General features: G+C 35.4%; 1 protein-coding gene across 6 annotated transcripts in view; it reads right to left on the reverse strand.

Moving 5' to 3' along the window:
• Nucleotides 1-23,679, reverse strand: part of NAV3 (neuron navigator 3) — a 797,711-nt gene that overhangs the window by 208,308 nt on the left and 565,724 nt on the right. For all 6 annotated transcript variants that reach the window (XM_087868917.1, XM_045779499.2, XM_087868918.1 and 3 more), the window contains 2 exons: nucleotides 17,266-17,338; nucleotides 14,634-14,817 (listed from right to left, as the gene is read on the reverse strand). In XM_087868917.1, coding sequence (XP_087725043.1) covers nucleotides 14,634-14,817; nucleotides 17,266-17,338 — 257 coding nt within the window. The remainder of the gene's footprint in view (nucleotides 1-14,633; nucleotides 14,818-17,265; nucleotides 17,339-23,679) is intronic.

The following is a 23,679-nucleotide window of genomic DNA, read 5'->3' on the forward strand; positions in this document are numbered from 1 at the left end:
GAGACTTTCAGAACCTGTACTTCTCAACGCTGTACATAATCCAAAAAGTGTCTCAAATACAGATTTTAATGAATGTTTTTGTTGTATAATATACTGGTTAGATGAAAATATAGTTTTGATATGCTTATAAAATATATTTACTTTACTATTTCAACCAGAGTTTTTAGATTTGTATTCTAGATTTCTCAACTAATTTAAAAGACAAGGATAAAATGTCTCAAAAATGAGGCATTCCTCAAAATAACAGCAAAAGAAATTTGCCTTGAAAAAGATACCAAACAAGCTGCCATAACTCTGAATATATTACAAAACAAACAAAAGGAACATTCTCCTGTTCGCTCACTTTACCCGTAAGTGTGGTTGCCAGAGTTTTGCTCTGAGACCTCCCTTTTTTGTCCAGTTTTACACTTTTTCCCTGAGTAATCTCTTCCACTTCTATTGTTTCAATTAAACAAACAACAACAACAAAAAATCCCCAAAAAACAAAAATAAAAAACAAAAAACAGGGTTAAACAATGTTCCCATGTCTGTGTCTCTGGTCCTGAACTCTCTCCTGGGCTCCAGAGCCACACACAAGACACCACCATCTAGAAGTCCCATTGAAATATCAAATCGATGAAGGACAAAGGTGAACTTTTTTCTCTCCACCTCCTTCTTTTCATCTGTATCCACTATTGCATCATTTTTCCTTACAGAAATATATCACTATCCACTGAGTCAAAAAAACAAAAAACAAAAACAAAACAAACGTGATGATTTCTTTCACCCTTACTTCTAAACAGTCCCCAAGTTCATCTTCCTAGTCAGAACCTCGTGCCTATTAACATCACTGTTCACTTTCCTACCACTTTAGCTGCAGTACCCTTCCCACTCTTCTCCCCAAAGCACATCTTTTCCTCTACCTTGTCACCAAAGTTGTGTTCCTAAGTTATAAATGGCATCATTTTTCCTCTGCTAAAAAAAATCTCCAAGACAATTGCCCTTTACGTTCAAGAAATGAGTCCCAGCTCCTAGACATAACATCCAAAGCCTCCATAAATTGACCTTGGCCTATTTCTTTAGTCTTCCCCTTTATCCTACCCTGTGGCAATTTAAACATACAGCTATCATAAATTCTTTGACATTCCTTTCATTAAGAGGTGAAATCTTCATTCCGCTGACACTCTCCTTGAATCTGGGTGGGCTTGTCACCCCATCAACCAGTAGGTCACCATGTAAGAAGTATAATGTTCTTGTGACTGCCATGTTGGGGAGGCTTTGTGTAGTCACTATTCCAGCTAAGCTGCCAGACACATTAAGTGAAAAGTCACTTTGGCAATGGATTCTCTGGTCACACATATTTTGCCTTTCAGAAGTTTGTGACATCTTAGCCACTCCACTGTCTCCTGTAGAAGTCCCAAACACAGCGGAGCAGAGACAAGCCATCTCCGCTGGGCCCTGTCTGACTCCAAGGCTCACGAAATCCATGAGTAAAATCAAATGGTTATTGTTTTGCACAACTATATTTGCGGTCTTTTATTGAACCAGCAATGGATACTCAGAATGCACTTCAACTTACATGTTTTCTTTGTCCAAATACTTGGAGTTCCCTGAATGTAAATGGCATTTAATTCATCAGTGCCCTCATCTAGGCTCTTTCCTCTAACTGCAGTCACGAGTAACTCTGTTAGATTAGTTAGCATACCTGATTGAACTATCTGTTTAAATATCTAGGTCTTCTATTACATTGTCAGCAATTTGAATGGTAAAACATCACCATATCTCAACCAAGCATCTAGCTAATTCTTGGCACACAGTGGGGGCTGGATCTTTATTTGTTGAAAGGTCACAGCTGAACTTTCAAATCACCAATGAGAAAGAACACTGGGCTCTAATGTAATATATGAAGAATCATCAGGAACAATATCGTCTTTCATTAAAATATTTCATTTCATTTCCATATGGTATTCATTGACTGAGCAGTGACTGACTCATCAAAACATAAAAATCAGGCACAAAACAGTTATTCTTAAAGTGTATGTACTTAATACAAGTATAATTGAATGAACTATGTTTATCAGAACAAGGTAGAATCTAAAGGCATTTTTTCATCTATGTAGGCTCTTACAACTCCTCATCTATGTTAAGAAATTGTATAGAAAATTATTTAGAATCACCCTTCATTCCTCTCCTGTATATTTACCATTAAGTCTTAGAGCCACACTGACATATTATGAGAAGAAATCCCTACACAGAATCCCTCTACAGTCAGACATTTACTGCTTTTGATTCCCAAAGAAACAGAAAAACATGATTAATCATAACATCACATTTGTCCTTTTAACAGCACTATCCTCAAGCAACCATGGAGGAATACAAAGAAAGCATAAAATAGGAGGTAAAAAATTTCTTGGCTATGGGTTTTAGCGGACATTTTATACATATCAATTGTACTTTTATTGATACCATGTTAAAAAGGTAGAAATTATCTCCTCCCAAATATACTGAAAATAGCTTGAGAGAAAATTAGGAAGAGATTACTCAACACATACTATAATTAACTATATGGGAAGAAAGTCTTAAAAGATGTTTAGACAAAATAACAAATACAACGAAGTAACAAGTTTTGAAGATAGTAAAGGACATCCACTAACATTTAAGACTGAGATACGTTGAAATATATTTCCTTATATATCTTATAATTGCTAAGAGTAGACAGAAAACCATACATTCAGAATTAAGATCCACAGAATTCTCTGAACCAAGTTCTTCCTTGAGTGTAAAGATTTTCCCTTTTGTAGGATCCTTGTACAGTGTTATAAACCATAACGGGTGAGCTAATAGCTCTAAGAAAGACAGAGGCGTTCAACCAATTCCGCAAAAATATCTTTTGCACCTCAAAACCAAATACGTTCCTTCAAAAATATTTAAGATGTTTTGCAACATGTATGTACATCAGAGTATGTGATAAGAATACTCTGTCCCTATACTTAAGTTTTGCTGAGACTTCACTGAAAACAGTTATTGCCTAATCCATAAATGGGTCAGAAACTTAGCTTTCATCCACATGTGTTTCTTTTTAGTAGCTGGGTGGCTGAAATATCATCCTGATTATATATGAGACAGGTTACTGTGATAACTTATCCCATTAGTGAAATACGGTATGTAAATATATTATAACCTCTGTGTTATCTTAAATTTCAACTGACAGTTAATAAGGCCACCTGCATGGTCTGTTTTTGTGGGATCTCAAAACAGTAACTAAAGAGGGAGATGCCTGTATAAGATATTACTGCATCAACGTCTCATGCTCTTTTAGGAATGCAGAACTACAAGATAAAGGGCAACTCAGGAAACCAGGCTCATATGTCTCTCACAATCTTACCATAAGTGAAATTTCCCAACACTGCTTTTACTTACACATAGCTCAAAGCACTACACTGCTCCATGGATTTTTTTCAACGTATAATTTTCATTATGGAGTAAAATTGTATCATAGTAAATTGAGTGCTCCATTCCAAAAGACCATTTTAATGCAACCATCAAAATACAAACATACATACATACATACCACACCTGGACCCTGAATACCAGTAGACAAAGCTATTTTGTTAAGCTAAAAATTTAAACAAACTTTGGTAAAGACTATCCTGATTAGTGAAAAGTCTGAATTATTTAGTACTTCTAAAGACAAAAAGTGTTGTAGTAAGCACAAAATATGTTAACAACTATTTCTTGGTACACATGTTCCTGAAAATGGCCTTTAATTATTATACTTATAAAATAATTATATAAATGCATGTCTGTACAGTGTTTGAAGGTCTATGAAAAAGTCTATTTTATAGAGTCCCTGTAATTGGACTCTTCTCAATTTACGACAAAGCAAATGTAATCATCAGTGCATTAGGTTTCATGTTAAGGAGTGGCTGGGGTCTCAAAACATCCCTGATGGTGAGCTTTGGCCTAGAGTCAGCCAGGGAGGGAAGGCTGATTTTGTTTATACATCTTCTCAGACTGAGAGGTCAGTCAGAAAGGGAGAGACCATGGGTGTTATACAAAGTGGAAACTCAGGAAATGGAATGCTAAGAGGCAAATGGTGACAGTGTGCTTTATGATGAAGAGGGACCCTAGACCAATGGTTAAAATCTCATAGGCGAGACTATCTCAGCTATGGAAATGTTACAAGCCCCCGAAATCCCATTCTGTGCTCACCCTGTCATCCCCTGATTATTATTTGGATTTCTATGTAGCTCTGACTACAGGAAAATAGTTCAGTGGTCATACTGACATGATTAGTTATTGTAACAGTTGCATTTTCTATTGTTAAGTCAGTAAGAAGAACGTGGTAAACATTTAGTGGAAAACAGATTAATATAAAATAATTTCATATAGTATAAGATTGGAGCTACATTAATCAAGTCTACATTATCAGTGCTCTATTTGAGAAGAAAGTGAACCATAAATACTAAAAACCAACCACAGACCAAACAACAGCTCGTGCTTGGGAGACAATGTTCATAAAAATGTATAAAAAAGGATATAAAGATGTCCTGTGGTAAAATGCTGAAAATCACAAATTAGTTATCCTGAATCACAGCTCTGTGATGATACACAAATCACATTTTGGTTATTTTATTTATTTATTTATTTATTTATTTATTTATTTATTTATTTATTTATAAAGATTTTATTTATTTATTTCATAGAGAGAGACAGCCAGCGAGAGAGGGAACACAAGCAGGGGGAGTGGGAGAGGAAGAAGCAGGCTCCTAGAGGAGAAGCCTGATGTGGGGCTCGATCCCAGAATGCCGGGATCACGCCCTGAGCTGAAGGCAGACGCTTAATGACTGCGCCACCCAGGCGCCCCCACGTTTTGGTTATTTTAAAAGCAAATTATGAAACACTGACTAACCATTGTTTTTACATAGACATTTATGTAAAAAAGCACAAGTCTTAACTTCTAAATTAGTAGTCAGTCTAATTCTTTAAAATGTATATAATATTCTCCCATTTCCATTAAAAAGAAGAGTATAACTATGATATTTTTATTTTTTATCTGGAGAATTTGGCTTAGCTAATCGATTTTTATTTTTTTAAAGAAGAAAAGGAAGTTATCAGAACCAAAAATGATTCTATCCATGCCTTCTGAGCCTCAAATTCACTTTATTCTCTTTTTCCTAATGTGACTCCATTAACATGCTGAAAAGGGAATAATTAAAGTTTATGTTCATAACATCAAGAGTAACAGGATAGAGAATAAGAGACATGGATAGACAAGAAACTTCAACAGACCTTGAAAAACTGAAAATAAATGGAGTTGCATTAATGGAGATCATATAGGAAGAGAAGTTTCCTCCTAGTGTACACATGGAGGAAGGTTTCGGTCTAGAAGAGTAGGAGGGAAGCTGGACTAGGATATTGAAGATAAAATGAAGTGACTATAAAAAGGAGATTAATCAAATATCCCTGTCAATCACTATCAATGACCACTGGATGGCCAGATATAAGCAAACCAATTAATTAACCATCTAAACAAACAAGAAGCAATTTTAGCTACAATGACTGAATAATCCCAGAAAAATGATGCTGGCATAGACAGGTTCCTCAATATATCTGGACTGACCCCTCTAAAGCATCATCAAATGAATACTGCCCAACTCCTAAAGTTATCTATCAGTTTATGATTGCATTCAAACAAATATCAACTTTCAGTAGACATTCAAGAAAGGCTTTGAACGGGAAAAAATAACAGTATATGTCCTGGTTCTGCAGAACATATTTCTAATAGCCATTATGTAAACACTCCATGGTTTGAAAGTTTTTGGAATTCGTCCGTACAAAATAGAATGTAAATCATATGAACCTTAATTTTAAAAAAAAGTGCAGATGACAGAGGTTGGAAATTGTTAGTAGATGGGGGGAGAAACAGAAATGCTAATGGTCATATTTTCTAATACAGAATGCCAAGAGATATTCTGCAGTTGACTGAGAAACAAAGATGTTATTTCATTACATAAAGTTACAAAGTTAACCAATACAAGATCTAAGAAGAGTGAAATTTATGTTAGTAGCACTCCTAGAAAGACCTGACCATACACTACTGACCACCTCTAATTCCTCTCTCCCGTTTTCCACTGAACAGATCATAATCAAGTTACCACAGCAACTACTCCACTGGAGTAGCTCGTGGAAGTCTCCAGCATGAAATCCATGAGTCAGATCTCAGTGCGCCTCCGACTTAGGTGCAAGATTTGATGCAGTGGAAGTCCTGCAGGTAGGTAGATAATGATTTTTTTTCTATTTTATGATTTATTAGTAATTTTATATAATGATTCAAAACACAAACTCTGTAGCCAGATCGCCTGGATTAAATTAACAGATTAATCACCAGGAAACTTTGTGCCATCTAACTGGCATTTCCATTTCTAGTTGTTATTTTTCTTTTTTAAATTTGAGATCTAGGATTACTAATAATACATCATAGAGTTGCTGTGAGGAATGATAGACTGACTATGTATATAAAGTACTTTGAATGGTGACTGGGGCTACATATAAATTATTATTATTGCTCTCCCCCTTCTCCGTAGAACACTTCCTTCACTGCTCTCCAGGCAAACAAGTTCTGGTTGTCCTCTGACTCTACAGGCTGCCCTTATTGAGTTGCCTCTAGCTCTTGCTATCACCCATTGTCTCAACGCAGATGGCCTCCTGACCCGGGTCCTCATCCTCTTCTCCTCATCTATACACAAATTTTGGGTGACTTTATCATTTCTAGACTCACAGTTTTTATTATTTCTATATGCTTGTATCTCCAGAATTTTTGTCTGTAGCCTACACTTGTCCCTTAAACTCCAGTCTTACAATTCCAATTGCCTTCTTAGTCTTTCTACTTGGATATACCCCATAGACATCATAAACTTGACATGTCTATCAAGAAATATTTGACTTTCTCCATACCAAGCCCGCTATTCCCACGTTCTTTCCCTTTTCAAATGGAAACATTGAATTTCCAATGGAGAGTCTCCTCTCTGTTTACCAATCTCACTGCAAATCTGTCAGCTAATTCTACTAATATTGCCTTCAAAATATATCTCACACTGACCTTGCTCTCTCTGCTTTCAATATGGTACTCCAAGCTTTTCTCCATGACTCCTTGTTTTCACCTTTTCCCCACTATAATCTATTCGCAACAGAGCAGCCAGAGTGACCCCTTGATTTTTTTATACCTGTTTATGTTCCTACTTACGGTATATGGTAACTTCCCATCCCTCCTGGAGTAAAATCCAATGTCCTTGCAATGGCAACAGGGTCATACTACTGTCTCCCTGCTCTCGGTCTGAATTAATCCTACTCTTCTCATGCCTTCTTCCCTCTGATCCGTCCCAACTGGTATTTCCTCTTCTTAATATAAACCAGACAGGCTCCAAACTCAGGTCTCAGCTCTTGTCTTCTGTCAGCCTGAAATTGACTCCCACAAGATAACCACACCGTTAGTTCTCTCACCTCCTCTGCTCAATACCAATGGAGTGAGGACTTTCTCAGAACCCTATTTAAACTTGCGGGGATATGACTTCTGCACATCATGTTTCCTTTTTTTTTCTGTATTTTTCTCCACCATCAGATGTCCAGTTAGTGATACATCTTTTAATTTTCTATTGTCTTCCATCACTAGGATGTAAGCTTCAAGAGGCAAGAATTCCTTAATCTCTTTTGTCCTCTGCTATATCTCTAGTGCCTGGAAGAGTGCCTGGAACATACTAAGTGCTTAATAAATATTTGTTGAACATATTAATGGGGGATGGGAGAGATGGGGAGTGTGTGAATCAAAAGATAATGACCAAACTAATGAATAAAAACTAGAGGCAGAAGTATTTTATTTGGCTACATGGGAATAACTACTAAAGGAAATACCTAAAATAATTATGACCAGGCATGAGAAGGTCTGAGCATTAGGCTGTTATCTTTAATAATGAGGACATTATTACTTTGCATTACTTCTATATATTTAATAAAAGTTAGAAGTAGAATGGACAGAACTGATCAGAGAAAGTGAGAAGAGAGGGTACCAGTGAGGAGGCTGACTTGAGGTTTCTAACATGGGTCAATGTATTTTATTATAAATGTGACATGATCTTAAAGGGGGTAGAAGGTAAAGTGAAAGTAGCTGGGTTGAGTGTCTATTACATGCTAAGTGTTATGCTATGGTGCACTTTCTACATGAATTACTCTATGAGGTCTTCTCAGTGCCCTCTTGATGATATTATCTCCATTCCAATAGTATAGGTAAGAACACTGGTATTTGAACAGGTTAAAATCATTCACCCAATGCTGTACCACTGGGAATTGGCAGGAAGAATTTAAACCCATGTTTGCCTGACTCTAAAATAACCCCAAATATATAGATGCTGCTTTATCTATAACAACAGAAGTATGAGTAGTTGTCAAGATTTTTAAATAGTGAAATAAAAGCACAGAACATAAGCAAAGTGTGTATATTGTGTATATATGCTCTTTTAATATTATGCCCTCTTGGTTTCCTAAATCAGGCAATTGAAGAGTAATTTATTTCCCTTCAATTATTTCTCTCTAGGAAAGAAAAAGTCCTGCTTTTAAAAAAATTCATAAATGTCCTTTGTGTTTTGTTTTGTTTAAAGTTTAATTGATTCACTGCCTTTTTTGAAGAGCACACTATAGGCCACAACACAGAGCTGAGTTAAGAAACTAATTGAAGCCAGGTTCATGAGGGCTTAAATTACCAGAGCCTTCCTGTCATCTTAAATTAAACTTCCTTATATACTTTGCAAGATTTATAACCCCAGGCTGAAAAGCTGTAAACCGTCCCAGTTTCTAAGTGAATCCCCCAGAAGGAAATGCTGTTTCCTGGAAAAGAGAAAGGCAAATGTCCTTAATGGGAAGAGGCTTCCAAGAGCAATGTGTGTGGCAGGGGTCACGGGAACCTTGGCAAGGGGCTGCAGAGGGAATAGACAGTCACTCAAAGAACATGTGTCCACAGATTTTGCTATTTGACTTGCGAGCCCTAACTGAGTAAGTTCATCTGAACTGCAAGTGGACGCATATTTGATTTTCTCAAATGAAAAGCAGAAGGGCAAATGATCATCTGTGGAAATCATAATCTCCCAAATTCTCAAAATAGCTGTTACTGTAGTTCAGAAAGACTTATCGACATCACTGTCTTTCATGTTTCTATGATCTATGTGATTTCTTACCTGCCTCTACCTTTATAGTCAATTTCTTTTCCTTTTTTATATGTTTTCTTTTAATAAAACATGAAAATATGTGTTCATGCAATTCAATAATCACTATTTGTGAGTTGGTAAAATTCACTATTTAATAAATAGGAAGGGAAGTTATTTAACGGTCTCGACAACAATTAAGCTAAAAGGTCCACATCTTCAGGAAAAGCCTTCCTTTTTTAAGGATTTTAGCAAATAAAAATCATCATCTTTTATAAGTACCATCATGCTAACACCTCATGTATAACCGAACAGTACATAAGAAAAATGAATTTTCATTATATGATTTTCTTTCACCATATGATTTATCTGATATTCTCTGGAAAATTATCCATTCATGACATGCATTCTGGTCATTGTTGGCTGGCCTCATGTGACAGGCACTGTGTAAGAATTTGGTGAAATTAAACTTCCTGTTACCTTTCATGTCAAGTAGAACTTTCATAGTCAAAACTCAACACATGGAAAAGTATGACTAGCAGAAATATCCTGAATGCTCAAACCACATTTACTGATCAAAAGAATTTTGAGTTGGAAAATATAGCATTCATTTCTACTTTGTTTTCTAGAATAAGAAATAATGCTTCCCCATCTTCTAGTTAATCCTTAGAGAAAATAACTATGATTTCAACTCTTACAAAAGATTTTTTATCTCTTTATATTAATACATTTTCATATTTTCCCAGTTGGTTGAAGAAAGGCCTTTAATCTACTATTTTTTTAAAAGTTTCTTTTTTTCCACCTCCCTCTCTTCCTCTCCCCCTCCCTCCCTCCCTCCCTCCCTTTGTTTTAGAGAGAGAGAGAGAGTGCGAGCTTGTACACACATGATGGGGGGGGGTGCAGAAAAAGAGGGAAAGAGAGAATCTTAAGCAGGCTCCACACACAGCTTTGAGCCCAACTAGGGGCTCAATCTCACAACCCTAAGACCATGACCTGAGCTGAAATGAAGAGTCAGACGCTTAACTGACTGAGCCACCCTGTTGCTCCATCTACCATTTTCAAAATAAAAAGTAAAAACAAAAAAATATGAGGAACTAGTTTTTATATATATTAAATAAATGCAAATAGGATGCTTTACATTATGTAACTCAGCAAGATCTTTAATATTTACTCATGTGAAATCCTTCCAAAGGTCACGGACAGAGAAAATTTAATTTTTTATGTTAAATATATTCAAATTTTTGAGAATTGAAGACTTGATTAATCAAATCTTTATCACTCAGGAATAACCAAGTATTCCCCATGAAGGATTTAAGAAATTTAGAATCTGAGTTCCAGTTTTACTTTAATAAAGATACTACAAGTGGATAATTCCAGTAATAATAATAAGAATCTCCACCATATACCATTTTGAAACTAATTGCAGTTCAATATCATGACCACTCCCAAATCAAGAATATATTTAATTATTTTTATTCTACAAATTTTATAAATACACACAATTTTCACTATGAATTACTTACAATTGTAACTACACATCTTCCTAATTAAAATTGGAAGCAGCTATAACACAGATTTGTTAATTCTTTCATTATCTCGTTTCAGAAATAGTTGTTGAAAACTGTGTGTAGGGCTCTCTGATTATCCCTTGGTCTATACCAGTGATTAAAATATAAAAAAAAAAACAAAAAACTTCTGTACTAATAGTGTCTGCCTTTTACAGGGAAATGGCAATAATAAATAATGGTTATAATAAATAAGTACATTGAGATTAAAGGTTGCTTAAAGCTAAGAAAAAATTGTGGCAAAGTACAATGGGGTGTGGACATGGGCAGCCTGTAGCGTTAAAAGCGCCTTAGTCAAGGTAAGCATCTGAGAAGGTAACACGTGAGCCGTTGACTTGAAGCAGGTGAGAGATTTAGCCAAGCAGCCAGCAGACAGAGTATTCCAGGTAAAGGAATCAGCAAGAGCACATTTCCAAAGGTGGGAGCAAACCTGGGCTATTTGAGACCATCGCAAGGCTTCGAGTAGGGAGGGACGTGTGCCCAGTAAGTTCAAAGTGTTTTATATTGTAGTGACTCAGGGAACCTAAAAACAACCTCACGAGATCGATGCCATTTTTTATTCTCTTAAGAAATGAGAATTTGTTCTTAACTGAAGCATCGAGAGGTGCAAGTTTCCTGACTCCCCACAATTAGGAAGTGGGGAAATTCAGATCCAAGTGCAGGCAGTTAGATTCTAGAGGCAAACTTTGAATAGCTAGAGCTCTAGTTGCCACTGGAACAGGGCACACACACACACACACACACACACACACACACAAACACTCACACACACACACGCAGGTATGGTCTCATGCAAGTGCACCTACATACCCACAAACACACATACACAAGAGTGGAGGAAGAGCTCAGAAACCAGAAAAGGAGGGTTTGTTACCCACACTCTATTCCTCTTGGTCCATGTTTTATTCTCTTTCCCGTGTACTTGTTAACCTATAGGTCTAAGCATCTGTTTAGGTGAAAGATGTTTCAAATGACTGAAAACATTTGGAGTTATTTGCAAAATAGCAAAACCAAGTTAGAAATTCTTAATGTTTAAAATAAATACTGTGGGAATATACACAGTTACAGCAATTTATTAAAAAAAAAAGAACAAAACAAAACTCTCATTGAACTGAAACCATGTGCCCTTAAAATTTTTATGAGTTGACAGAGAAAAATATAAGAATATTTTCTGGCTAAATATCCAGAATAATATAGCAACCAGTCATTTAAGCTATTTACTTGGGAAGAGCTTTAGAATTAACAGAAAGGCTTCATAAATCATAATTTATGACTCACTTCTCAAACGAATGAAAATAAATGTGTCACTGGGTTATTTTTTTCTGCATTAATTATCTTGGTTTTACTATGTAGACATAAAGTAAATATCCTTTCTAATGTATAGTCTCACTGTGGGCTTTTGAAAAATACTTAACATACATTGATTATTGTATGTAAGTCCACATAAATTCTAATTCATGGGCTATTTCCTTGCACCAAATCTATATAAATGGAAATAAGTATTAATCTTGAAATATAATATTCTCCAAAACAGACAATAAATTCTATTAAAATGAAGACATGTAGTCCCTCTACCAGGGTCGTAACTATTATATTTAGTACAGCAAGTACTCCACATTATCAGTTCATTATCAGTCTACAAAGTAATTAAAAGTAATTAAATTTATCACAAGAAAAATTCTTTAAGAGTCTACCTAAGTCTTGAAGGACACTGTTGAAAAGAATACTTTTTAAAGCCTTCCAATGAAAAGAAGAAGATCGCTCTCCCCAAAATGGTATAAAATTACCATGCCTACTATGAAGGGCTTTATATTTTTAAATAAAATATAGTTCCATAACAGCCATGCATATCCAGCAAGAATGAGAAAAATAATCTCCCCAGAAGGGTCATAACCACTGAGAAATTCTAGGCGAGAAATTCCACATGGGAGATACAGAAAAAAAATGAGGTAAAGCCAAGACAAATGATATTCCACGTCACTTTCAGAGTTAACATGTTTTGTACAATACCACTTAACTTCGTATGTTTTTTCAGCTACTATTCTTGCTTCTTGTCCATTCAAATAACTTCAACCAAAGTCTAGGAAATATTATTTCTGGCAGTTTCCAAAATCTAGATCTCTTTCTACCAAACATCCCCCCCCACAAATAATAATAAATAATAAAAATGATATTTCCTCCCCCCCCCATTCTTAAAGAAATGCAAGAACTTCCCCTGTAGAGAATTTTGTTTTCACTTTGACTTTTGTACAATTTCACTTACATGACAAAAAGCCAGGAGGAGCTTTAAGAACAAAAGTGTGTCTGCATTACTAAGTAATGAGAGACATCTTTTATCACTCCCTGAACTATGCCGTATACCTGTATTTTTTGATGAAATTACAATTTTTCTTTATTAATAATTCATTAGTGAGTCAAGCCCACCAAAGTGAACATTTTATTTGGTCATACAGAGAAAAGAAGTATTACTTAATATGAAGAAAGGGCTGGTTGGCAGATGCAAGAGAAGAGGATTTCAGAACTGTTCATATTTGACAGTAAGAAGCAGGGGTGGGGGGTGGTATGTGAATGTAATTAGGAGTTTTACTCTAACTTTGTGAATCAGTACTAAATACCAAAAACAAACTCAGGGTAAACTGAGTGTTACTGAGTGTTACTGTTTCAGCTTTGCCTTCTAAGACAGAAAGTTAAATATTTGCATCTGTTTGATATGTATATATACTCTTAAAGATGGTGAGTATTTGCATATTGGACATTTTCCCTCCAAGGAAAAACAACCAGCTATTTACACAATAGAACTAATGACCCAATATCCTGGTCATTGGTGAGGAACAAATGAGCAGTATGCATGAAACTTGTTAACTTCATTTCATTCTGTGATCATTTTTTGATGTGTCAACTTGGCTAGGGCTTATTCGGTCCCACTTGTTCAATCAAACACTAATCTAGGTGCTGCTGAGAAAGTATTTTGTGGATGTGGTTAAAATCCACAGCAGCTGACTTTAAGTAAGGGAGCTTATCCTAGATAATCTGGGTAGGTCTGATTCCCCACTTGAAAGGTCTTAAAGGCAGGATGGAGGCTTCCTTGAGAGAAGAAATTCTACCTGTATATAAAAGTTTTGGCTCATGCTGAGAGAGTTTCAGCCTGCCCTTCCTGCGGGGCTGCCTTTAGGATTTCAGACTTGCCTCGTGAGTCCCCAGGATCATGTAAACCAATTCTTCACAATAAATCTCTTAATCCCTTCCTGGTTCTGGTTCTCTGGTTGAACCCTGACTGATATAATTCCAAATTGGAAAACAGCGCTCCAGGAAGAAGGAAGGAAGTTGCCATGATTTGTCAGCACCCCACCCCAGGCTGTGTCTACAATGTGCCAACAGACTCAAGTCAGATGAACACATACACGTGTGTGTATAAATACACACACACACACACACACGCACACAATCATACATTAAAAACAGTCTGTTCCCAAACACTCAAATCCCTATGTTTAACAGATCCGAAATTTTTGACAGATTTAATGAACTGACCACGAGCCTCAACAAGAGATAACGACACAACGGGAGAGCGGGACTCAAGAGCACATTCTAGATAATAATCTGCAGGAGGAAACAACCGTGCCACAAGAAAGACATTTCACACACTTTGGTACAAGCCACAATCACCTCTAGAAAACAAACACAAATATTTCACCTCAAATGAATAACTGTTGTTCGTCCAACCAAAAGAAAAAGTGGTCTTCATTTCTCCAACATTGACTAAATTACATCGTTAACACCGATGCAACTGCGTAAATATGTTTTTCAATCTCACAAACAGTAAGTTGTTAAAAAAAAAAACAATTTGTATCCAGACACGTTAATTTTACACGCACGCCCTGCTTCCGGTCCTTACCTGGACTGCATATCTTGCTGGGTTTTGGCCTGACTGGCTTCGGCCTGAGGGGCGGCGTGGCTGACCCGCTGCTGCAGCTCGGCCAAGGACTGGTGATACTGCTGCTGATGGTGCTGCTGCTGCTTGTAGCGAGACAAACTGAAAAACAGCCCTAGAATGGCTTTTAAGTTTCCATTTCTTATTTCTGTATCAAAGGGAAAATATAAAAACAGTAACATGTGAAATGAACGCGGTTTTCCTTTTTATTTTATTTTATTTTTTGCAAGTGCAATTCCAGTTGCCATTCTCTTAGACTAAATCTGCGAAGACAGAACTGCGCCTCGAGCCTCGCAGTCACAGATTCAAGCAAATCTGAATTTCTGAAGCACGATAACATTTCCCAACAGCCTGGAGCTTCAGGGACAGAGTGATGGGATGGAAGGTAGAACAAAACTTGTATGAGCAATGCTCTTTGTGGAGCCTAACTGTGATTTTTCTGGAGTTCGCTTCTTCCTGGAAATGGATGGGCTCCTGTCTTGGGTTAATTATTCGATTCAGCATTCTGCTTCCCTCAAAATTCACAGCTGTTACCCGTCCAGTGATGGCTAGGAACTGGAGAAAGACAGCCACTTAAATGTTGGTGGTGGGTACGCCTTATAATGGCAACTGGATTTATAGTAGTCTTCCTAAATCACCTAACAATCAATTTATTAAAATGTTTATATATTTATATATATGACTATATCCGTTACCTCCCAAAAGTAGACATTATATTAATTTTTAATGGTCCAATTTTTCTCTTGACTCATATTACATATTAATAAATAATAAAGATCAGCTTATTCATGACTTTAGATAACAACTGAAGAAACGTGAATGTAAATCCTACTTCTAGTACATGGAGCTCCTAAATTTTTCTAATACTGAATAAAAAGTTAAACACCCAAAGTAAGCTACAATCTAAACCTCATTTTCTTTCGCTTGTAGTTATAATTTAAAAATTCGGAGAAGAGATGGAAGTAAAGCTTGAAATAAGACTATGAAACCTGTAACCATATTCTAAATAAAATGTGCTGTTGGCAATAAAATATGTGATGTCAAGGTTTTATGTCTCCTTTTTGTAGTTTAGGGTCATTAACAAACTATTCCAATTTCTTGCTCTCTGGCGGTTTATAAACATCACACAAAGTATGCTGTGGAATCATTCATTTAAAATGAAAATGAGGTGTTTCCTCCCCTCCCCTCCCCAAGCCTCTCACAGTTGCCATAATGTAGAAGAGTTAGTCTGATCAACAGTAAGAAAGTATTAATGTTCTCATTTAAACCTAGAAGATCTTAAAGGTTTTAAAGATTTCTTGTTTTTTTACTATGTATATTTTATTAATTTAGAAAATCATTTGGAGCATTCATGTATTTTTAGAAGATAAATGAAAATCAATGGGTTTCTGTTACTAAAGGATGTCATATGAGAAGGCAGAGACATGAAATGAACAAATGATAACATTTCTAACTTACTTTTAACCACAGAAAACATAAAATGTCCTCCTGGGGAATTTTATCAACTTTTATTCTAAGTTGCAAAACCATCAGTTAGGTTTGAACATAAGCTTTTTGACCACTAAATGTGTAATTTAATACCACACAACACATCAGATAAATGTGAAAGACAAAGGAAATTTAAAACAAAAAATGAATATAGAAGAAAAATTGGGAAAGCTCAAAAATTCTACTAAATGTTCGCTGTATTTCAGAAGCCACATAATTCCTCTTTTTCCAATGACAGCAAAATTTTTAAAACTCAGACCTAATATTTCTAGTATGTGTGGGGAAAAAGGCTATTCAGAGCAAATGACTATAGAAGAAACATTAACTAACCTAAATTGTTAAAGTATATACCAGTATCTAGCAGAATTTTAATACATAAATTAATATGTTAAGAAAATGGTGGTTAATGCAGATCTCAAAGGACTTGCTATTTTATAGTATTAGCAATTAGATTTTGTTATAGTACTTGAAAAGTTTTCCTAAAAGTATATGTGAAAGAAAAAGATTCAAAAAAAAAGAACCAGTTCAGTCTTTTTCCACTTTTCTGTATTTTAATTTTAGTGATGATCTTCTAAACCTTTAATGACCTTAAAACTTCTACATATGACAGCTGTTAAATATTTTAACCACTAATTATTTAAGAACCCATGATAACTTATTTAAACTTACCAAATATTTCAACAAGGACTACTAATTTGATATGTTATTGATAAAATAATACTTGCAAACTAATCATACGATTTTTACCTGAATTTAGTCTATCGATAATGTGGCATTATCTATGTATCCATCCAACCCTCTACTTAAGACTCTAAAAATACTATACACTGGTAATAACATAAAAATGTTTTGTTAATCTACCCCTCTCCCACACACTCAGTCGTGAAAATAACAGTTTTGGCAAAATACGGAACATATATAAATAATTAGAGCATACATTAATAACCGTTGCATTTATGTCTCTATTATTTTGGAAACTTGACTTCATGTATTAAGAAGCTATGTACTCCCACTTGACATTTCTTACAATACAAAAATTCTTTTTTTTTTTTTGTTTACAAACTTTTTTTTTTTTTTAATTATTTGTGACAACTGTGCCTTTTCTTACCTTCAGCAGATAGACCTTGAACATTTACTCCTCTGGCTGCTAGAAAACTAAGGCAGACATCAACATTTTCAATCTGTAACATGAAAAAGCAGTGAAAAAGCAACTTAGAGGGTTATTTTAAAATAAACAAATGAGCTAAAATGAAACCAGAGAGTAAGATAAAGAAAGAATGAATACTTCACATTCATTTCATACTAGAGATCTTTACCAGAGTTTAACTAGAATTATTTCAGCTAATTGTACAACGAATATAAAGCTTGCATTGTCCGGTTTGGTATTCACAAACAATTCATAAGGGCCTGATCAAGAATGGCATTCACACAGATCAGCAACCCACCTACTTAACATAAAATTGGATTTTGTGCTTCACAACTAAGTCTCAACGAAAGCATCCATACAAGAGGAAACTGTTGCTTATGCAAGTTGTAGAATGTTAGGATGTGGATACTTGGGATTCAACCAGTAATATTTGGTCATTATGCCAGAGGGCTGATATAGCATGAAAGAAATAATGCGTATTTTCATCTTAAGCCATAGCCAAGTCTTTACTTTAAAAAATGTATTTGTACTTCGACAGTTGTATATTCCTCTAATTAAGTATAGGTATTGTCTTTATAATTAAAAATTGGGATGCCATGGTTTTCAAACATTTAGTTTTGATATAATTACCAGTTTGCAAACATTTAGAGTGATGAGTAAAAACAAAAAACCCCAAATGACTGATTTATGTTAGCCACAGGTTGATCTCAGCATTGATTATGGAGTTATACAGCAAAGTTAAACAGCTAAGACTTTTTTAAAAAGAATGTAGGAAACTAGAAAGTTCTAGTTCTTTATGAGTCATTTCCTGGGTTGTTTGGTATTCCATAAATCTTGAAATTCTAAAGTAAATAGAAGATTTAAAGTTAATATTTGGCAAGGTATTGTTTTCTGTCCCATTAAATTCTCACCCAAAGCTATGCATAAAGGACATACAAAGTTCTGCCAATGTCCTCTCTAGCTTAACTTCACAGCAAGGTCAAAATGTCTCTTAAAGAAAAGAAAAGAAAAAAAAAAGAGAGAGATTAAAAACTGTCCTTATAGGGGCGCCTGGGTGGCACAGTGGTTAAGCATCTGCCTTCAGCTCAGGGCGTGATCCCAGCGCTCTGGGTTCGAGTCCCACATCAGGCTCCTCCACTAAGAGCCTGCTTCTTCCTCTCCCACTCCCCCTGCTTGTGTTCCCTCTCTCGCTGGCTGTCTCTATCTCTGTCGAATAAATAAATAAAATCTTTAAAAAAAAAAAAACTGTCCTTATAAAATGAACAGCTATTTCTATTCCTTTTTAAATATAATTTTATGTAAAACTAAATTAATATTCAATGAAATGTTCTTTGCTTAAAAATGATTGCAGCTAATGTATACACATTTGCTTTGAGAAAAATTATTTTTATTGATTTATTTCAAAGTAAGTGTTACTAAAAAAAAAAAGTTAAGTTTTATTTAAACTAGACTACTGAAAAAAAAAACCCCAAAACAATAGATCGGAAGCCACTGAATACAACATGACCAAACAAATCTTGTTTGGTCATCAGCATCTAAATAGCCAATAAGACTATGGTGCTGAAGTATATTTTAAATCCTTTCCTTCCTTTACTTTCCACTTTGCTACTAGAAAAGAAGACTATATGAGGAAGAAAATAAGGAGGAAAGAAAAGAAATGGGAAAAACAAGATGTTCTACTGTATTCATCTAAAATGTTCTTTTAGGGGCACCTGGTGGCTCAGTAGGTTAAACGACTGCCTTCGATTCAGGTTGTGATTCCAGGGTCCTGGATTGAGCCCCATGTCAGGCTCCCTGCTCAGCAGGGGAGTCTGCTTCTCCCCTCCTTCTGCCCCTGCTTGTGTGTTCTCTCTCTCTCATAAATGAATAAAATCTTAAAAAAAAAATGTTCTTTTAAACTTTTTTTTTTTTTGGACCATTAAAAACAAGTAAAAGAAACACCAAATAATTATTGTGGTCTAATACTAAGAGAATTGAATTGAATATTTTTAAATCTTTGCCATAATAGTCCTGATGTTGTTGATTTCCTATCAAGTATATACTTTTTATAGAAAATAAGAAGATTCCTGGTCCAAACATATGTAATTTACTAAAAAATGTTCACGGGCTATTACTGCCTAAACTTTAGTTACTTTTATTACTCACGGACATATTAATTCACGATAAGACCTACAGAAGGTTAATAAATAGTGCCTGTAATTAGATTGTCAGATAGTTTTTTTGGCTACCATTTAAACCACTTAAAAAATAAACTGGCAGCTAGAGTGGGTATTAAAGACAAAGAAATATCTCAGCATGCACCATAAATTAGAAAGGGAAAACAAAAGGGTCCTAATAGAGTAGAGAAAAAATACTGAAAATATATTCAACAATATTCGTTTATATATTCAGGTATGGGGGTTTTTTGAGACCAAGCCCCTGGATGACAGGGATTATGTTTTGTTCACTCACGTAGCTTCAGCAACCTAAGGGGGAGCTTGGTATCTGATAGGTGCTCAGTGCGCGCTTAAGGAAGGATAGAGGTAAGAAGGAGTGGTGGTTAATCCATTCCTATGGAGAGGAGTGGAGGGGTCGGGGACAATCAGAGGGAGAGAGAGAGAGGGAGAAAGAGAGAAAGAGGGAGAGAGAGGAGGAGATGGAAAGGAGAGAGGGAGGCAGTGGGAGGTAGAGAGAGAGAGAGAAAGCAGGAGAGACAGGGAGAGAGAGATCATTTGATTCATAGCCTATAGGTTCAATTCTCTTCAGGATTTTTAAAATTATACTACTCTGTGCCTGACTCCAGACCAAAAAAATCAGAAATTCTGTGGGTTGAGGCTGAACTTCAATTTGTTTTCAAATTTTAGCTCCCAGTGTCAGTCTACCTTCCTCTTTACAGATTAAGCAACTGACATCCAGAGAAGATCTCATATAAAGATGAGAAAAAGAAGAAGCCGACAGAAGTCTATGATACTTTTTATCCCCAATTTCCATGAAATTCAAGATGTACAAAAGTAAAAACTGAAAATAATAGAATAGCGATGAATTTTGGAAAGGTGTAGTCTGGAAAGTTGTATGGGGGGAAGAGGCATGCAGGAGGTGTCCTTTGTTTTGATCTGAGTGTGACTACACAGGTATATACATATTAAAGAAATTAATCAGCTATATACTTAAGATTGGAGGACTTTATATACTTTCTATGTTTCTTTTATCTCAATTCCTATTAGAGTACTTTACACTCTTTTATGTGTGTTTTGCTTCAATTAAAAATAAAAATAAAATGATCAGCCCCTTGTTTTATTGAAAATAAAGGCAAACAAGGAGGAAAGTACAGAAACTTGATGGCTGGCTATTGCAAGTACTAAAGTGAATGATGGTGGTGTTCCAGAACATGGTGGTGGCGGTGAAGGTGACCCAGACTCTGGATGGAAGTTGAAGAAATCTAGTGGGAAGATATGGCATATAAGAGAAAGTGAGGAGTCAAGGATGACCGTGATACTACATAGTTCATGCACGTTACATTTTATGCCTGTGGTACTTTCTATATATCCCCTCACAGCAGTGATCCAGAGGAATTCATTCTCAGCTCTGTGGGCACCGCACTTCTCATACAGCTCAGGGAACAGTCACATCCAGAGCTCACGGACAGTCACTCCCAGGACTTTTACCTGCCTACTTTGACATCATGCATGAGTTGTTGGGTCTCTTTGTGGCTTACATTTTATTGGCCCAGAGCACCCACTTTGCCTCTCTTTTCCTGTGAAATTTAAGCATGGCTACACAAAACATATAACAATATTGACTTTGTAATGAAAATGAAACAGTAAGTTTCTAAGTTCTAAATCACTCAATCACAGCCAGTTCCTAAGTTCTAAACCCAGTCAATAACATCTAGTCAGAACTTTGAAAATCTCTGGGTACACTGAGCCCTGAGGCTTTTGTATTCTATGAAAATGTCTATCGTTATTGCGATGCCTAAACAAAAAGGCAATTTTGCTCAAATAAATATGAAAATGGACTGCGGTGTGTGTTTTCCTTATCGAAGACACAAATTCAATAGAAGTTGGGTCATGTTTTTGGACCTCAGTAGTTTCTATTTGTATAATTAATTAATATTAATATTTTGGAGCACTACCATTTAATTTTGTTTATGTTTTATAAAATGAAATCCTTCAATTATTCATTCATCAAGCACTTATTAAACTTATTTTATGCATGGAATTATGCTCAGTGCTGCAGATATAAATTTCAAGACATAGCCATTATCCTCATTTTTCTAAAGAGCATTGACTCATTTCTAATATTTTCCACACTCCCATGAAAAATGAAAGGCATTTTTCAAGACAGAAATTTCGTTGTCTAATTTCATAATTGTACTTTTATCCTGATCTTTATGAACTTGTTAAATATAAGCATGTATATTGCTAAATCACAAATTGGGTTTCAAATGAAGAAAATAAGTGTGTTCATTATCTTCACTATGAAAACTCAAGACAGTCATCATTGTATTTGTGCCCTCAAAGTTTATTAAACCTGACGGTCAATATACATTCTCAACATATTAAACACAGAAGATATACTGGAAATATTTGTATTTATTCATTTCATTTTTGAATAAACTATTCCAAAAACTGTAGAATTTTTAATTAGCACAGTTCTTTATTGAACTCATACACTTTAAGCTGTATGTTTTATGACACCTAGCCTTTTGGTACTTTTATTACAAAACTGGTATAACTTGTTTTAGAAAGTGTGACTAGAGGCATCTTTCACAGTATTAACAAAGTTATACCTTGTCCATTCTCACATTCCTTTCATTTTTACTTATGGTTACTTAATGAAAACTATATTTAGGTCCTAAATATCTGGGTATGATTAATATGAACCTTATAGTTTTTGATTAAATTTAAACCATGGCACCAACACTTAACAATGAATGATAAATTCATTCAGCAACTACTGACTGTTTATTATATGCCAAGAGCTCTGCTAGACGGTGAAGGGATATAAAAATGAATTATAAAGTGTTTGCCTTTGTGAGCTTGTAAAACAGCCGGAGACAAAAAAAGACTGATAAATCACCATAACACAAGACATAATATGATAAATTCTAAAAAAGAATTATAAACAATACTTTATGGCAGTAGAGAGAATGGACTTATCAATTTTCACTACACATCTGGGAAAAGCATCAGAGAAGAATCATTTAAACTTGAAGGCTAAGTCTGACTTTGATAAGGCAGACAAGCGTCAGAAGGAGGGCTGTGCATGCCTACCAGGGCAACCAAGAGCACGACTGCTCATAAAGATGTTTGAGAATAGATCATGCCAGTCTTCACTTTCTGCAGTTATTTTACAGAGCTGAATTTGATCTGGAATTGAAAAGCATTTGATGCCCCTTGGATTCTGAAACCACTGCAGTATAAAAAGTTAAATAATTGTAAACCAGTTAGCAGATATAATACTTCAAAGTCTCTCTACAGACGCAATGCGTCCTGGTTAGGGCATGCCTGACATGCTAGATAATGCTGTTATGAATCATATGTAGAGAATGTCTAGAAGAATATGAACCAAATTTAACTTTTGTTATCTCTGGATGGTAGAGTCTCTTGTGACTTGTGCTATTTTTGATTAACTACATGTCCTATTTTTTCATTATAAATGTGTGCTGGTAGTGTCACTACATAAATTAATTAAACAAATGTGATTTCAACCAAAGAAAAATAGGCAAAATTGCTCAGTTTGAGTGAGCCCACATCCTATCATAGAATTCAAGTAGTCATATAACTTTTAGCTTAGATTTTAATCAGATATACATTCAGCTGGAGACCTTAAAAAAATGCAGTAGTATTTTTGCATTGATTAAAATTCTTAATTTTTGTTTTCCTTCACTCATTCAACAATTAGTTGTTCATTGAACATGTCCAAGTTCTTAAAAATATATAGTTTTATAGGACAAAGAGACATTTCCAATGTAGTGCAAGAAATGTAGGGTCAAAGAAACACAGACTCCTGGAGAAGCACGAAGAAGGGCCTGTTCTGGACTAGAGGTCAAGTAACTAGGAAATGAGAAAGTTATTAGTTAACTAAGACTTATCTAACATAGTTACAAAGATATTTTCATCTGAGGTTGCAATTACTATACCTTTTTACAATGAGAAAGATGTTGATTAGAGAATTAAATTGACATGCTCAAGGTCACACAGAAAGAATGTATCAAAACCAGAGCCCATGTCATTAACCCCCCCATTTTTCCCTTTAAAAGAAAGCTTGAGCTCATCCCTGCAATGTTACGAAGAGTTAACCAAATTAGAGGATGTGGTGTGAGGTGAATTCACGGAAGGAGCACTACGTGATCTGGTCACAGTTGAGAAACATCCTAAGTTAAGGGACCGGAAA

Source organism: Ursus americanus, chromosome 17, assembly GCF_024610735.1.
Source record: "Ursus americanus isolate L20-20 chromosome 17, mUrsAme1.1.p, whole genome shotgun sequence".
Lineage (NCBI taxonomy): Eukaryota > Metazoa > Chordata > Mammalia > Carnivora > Ursidae > Ursus > Ursus americanus.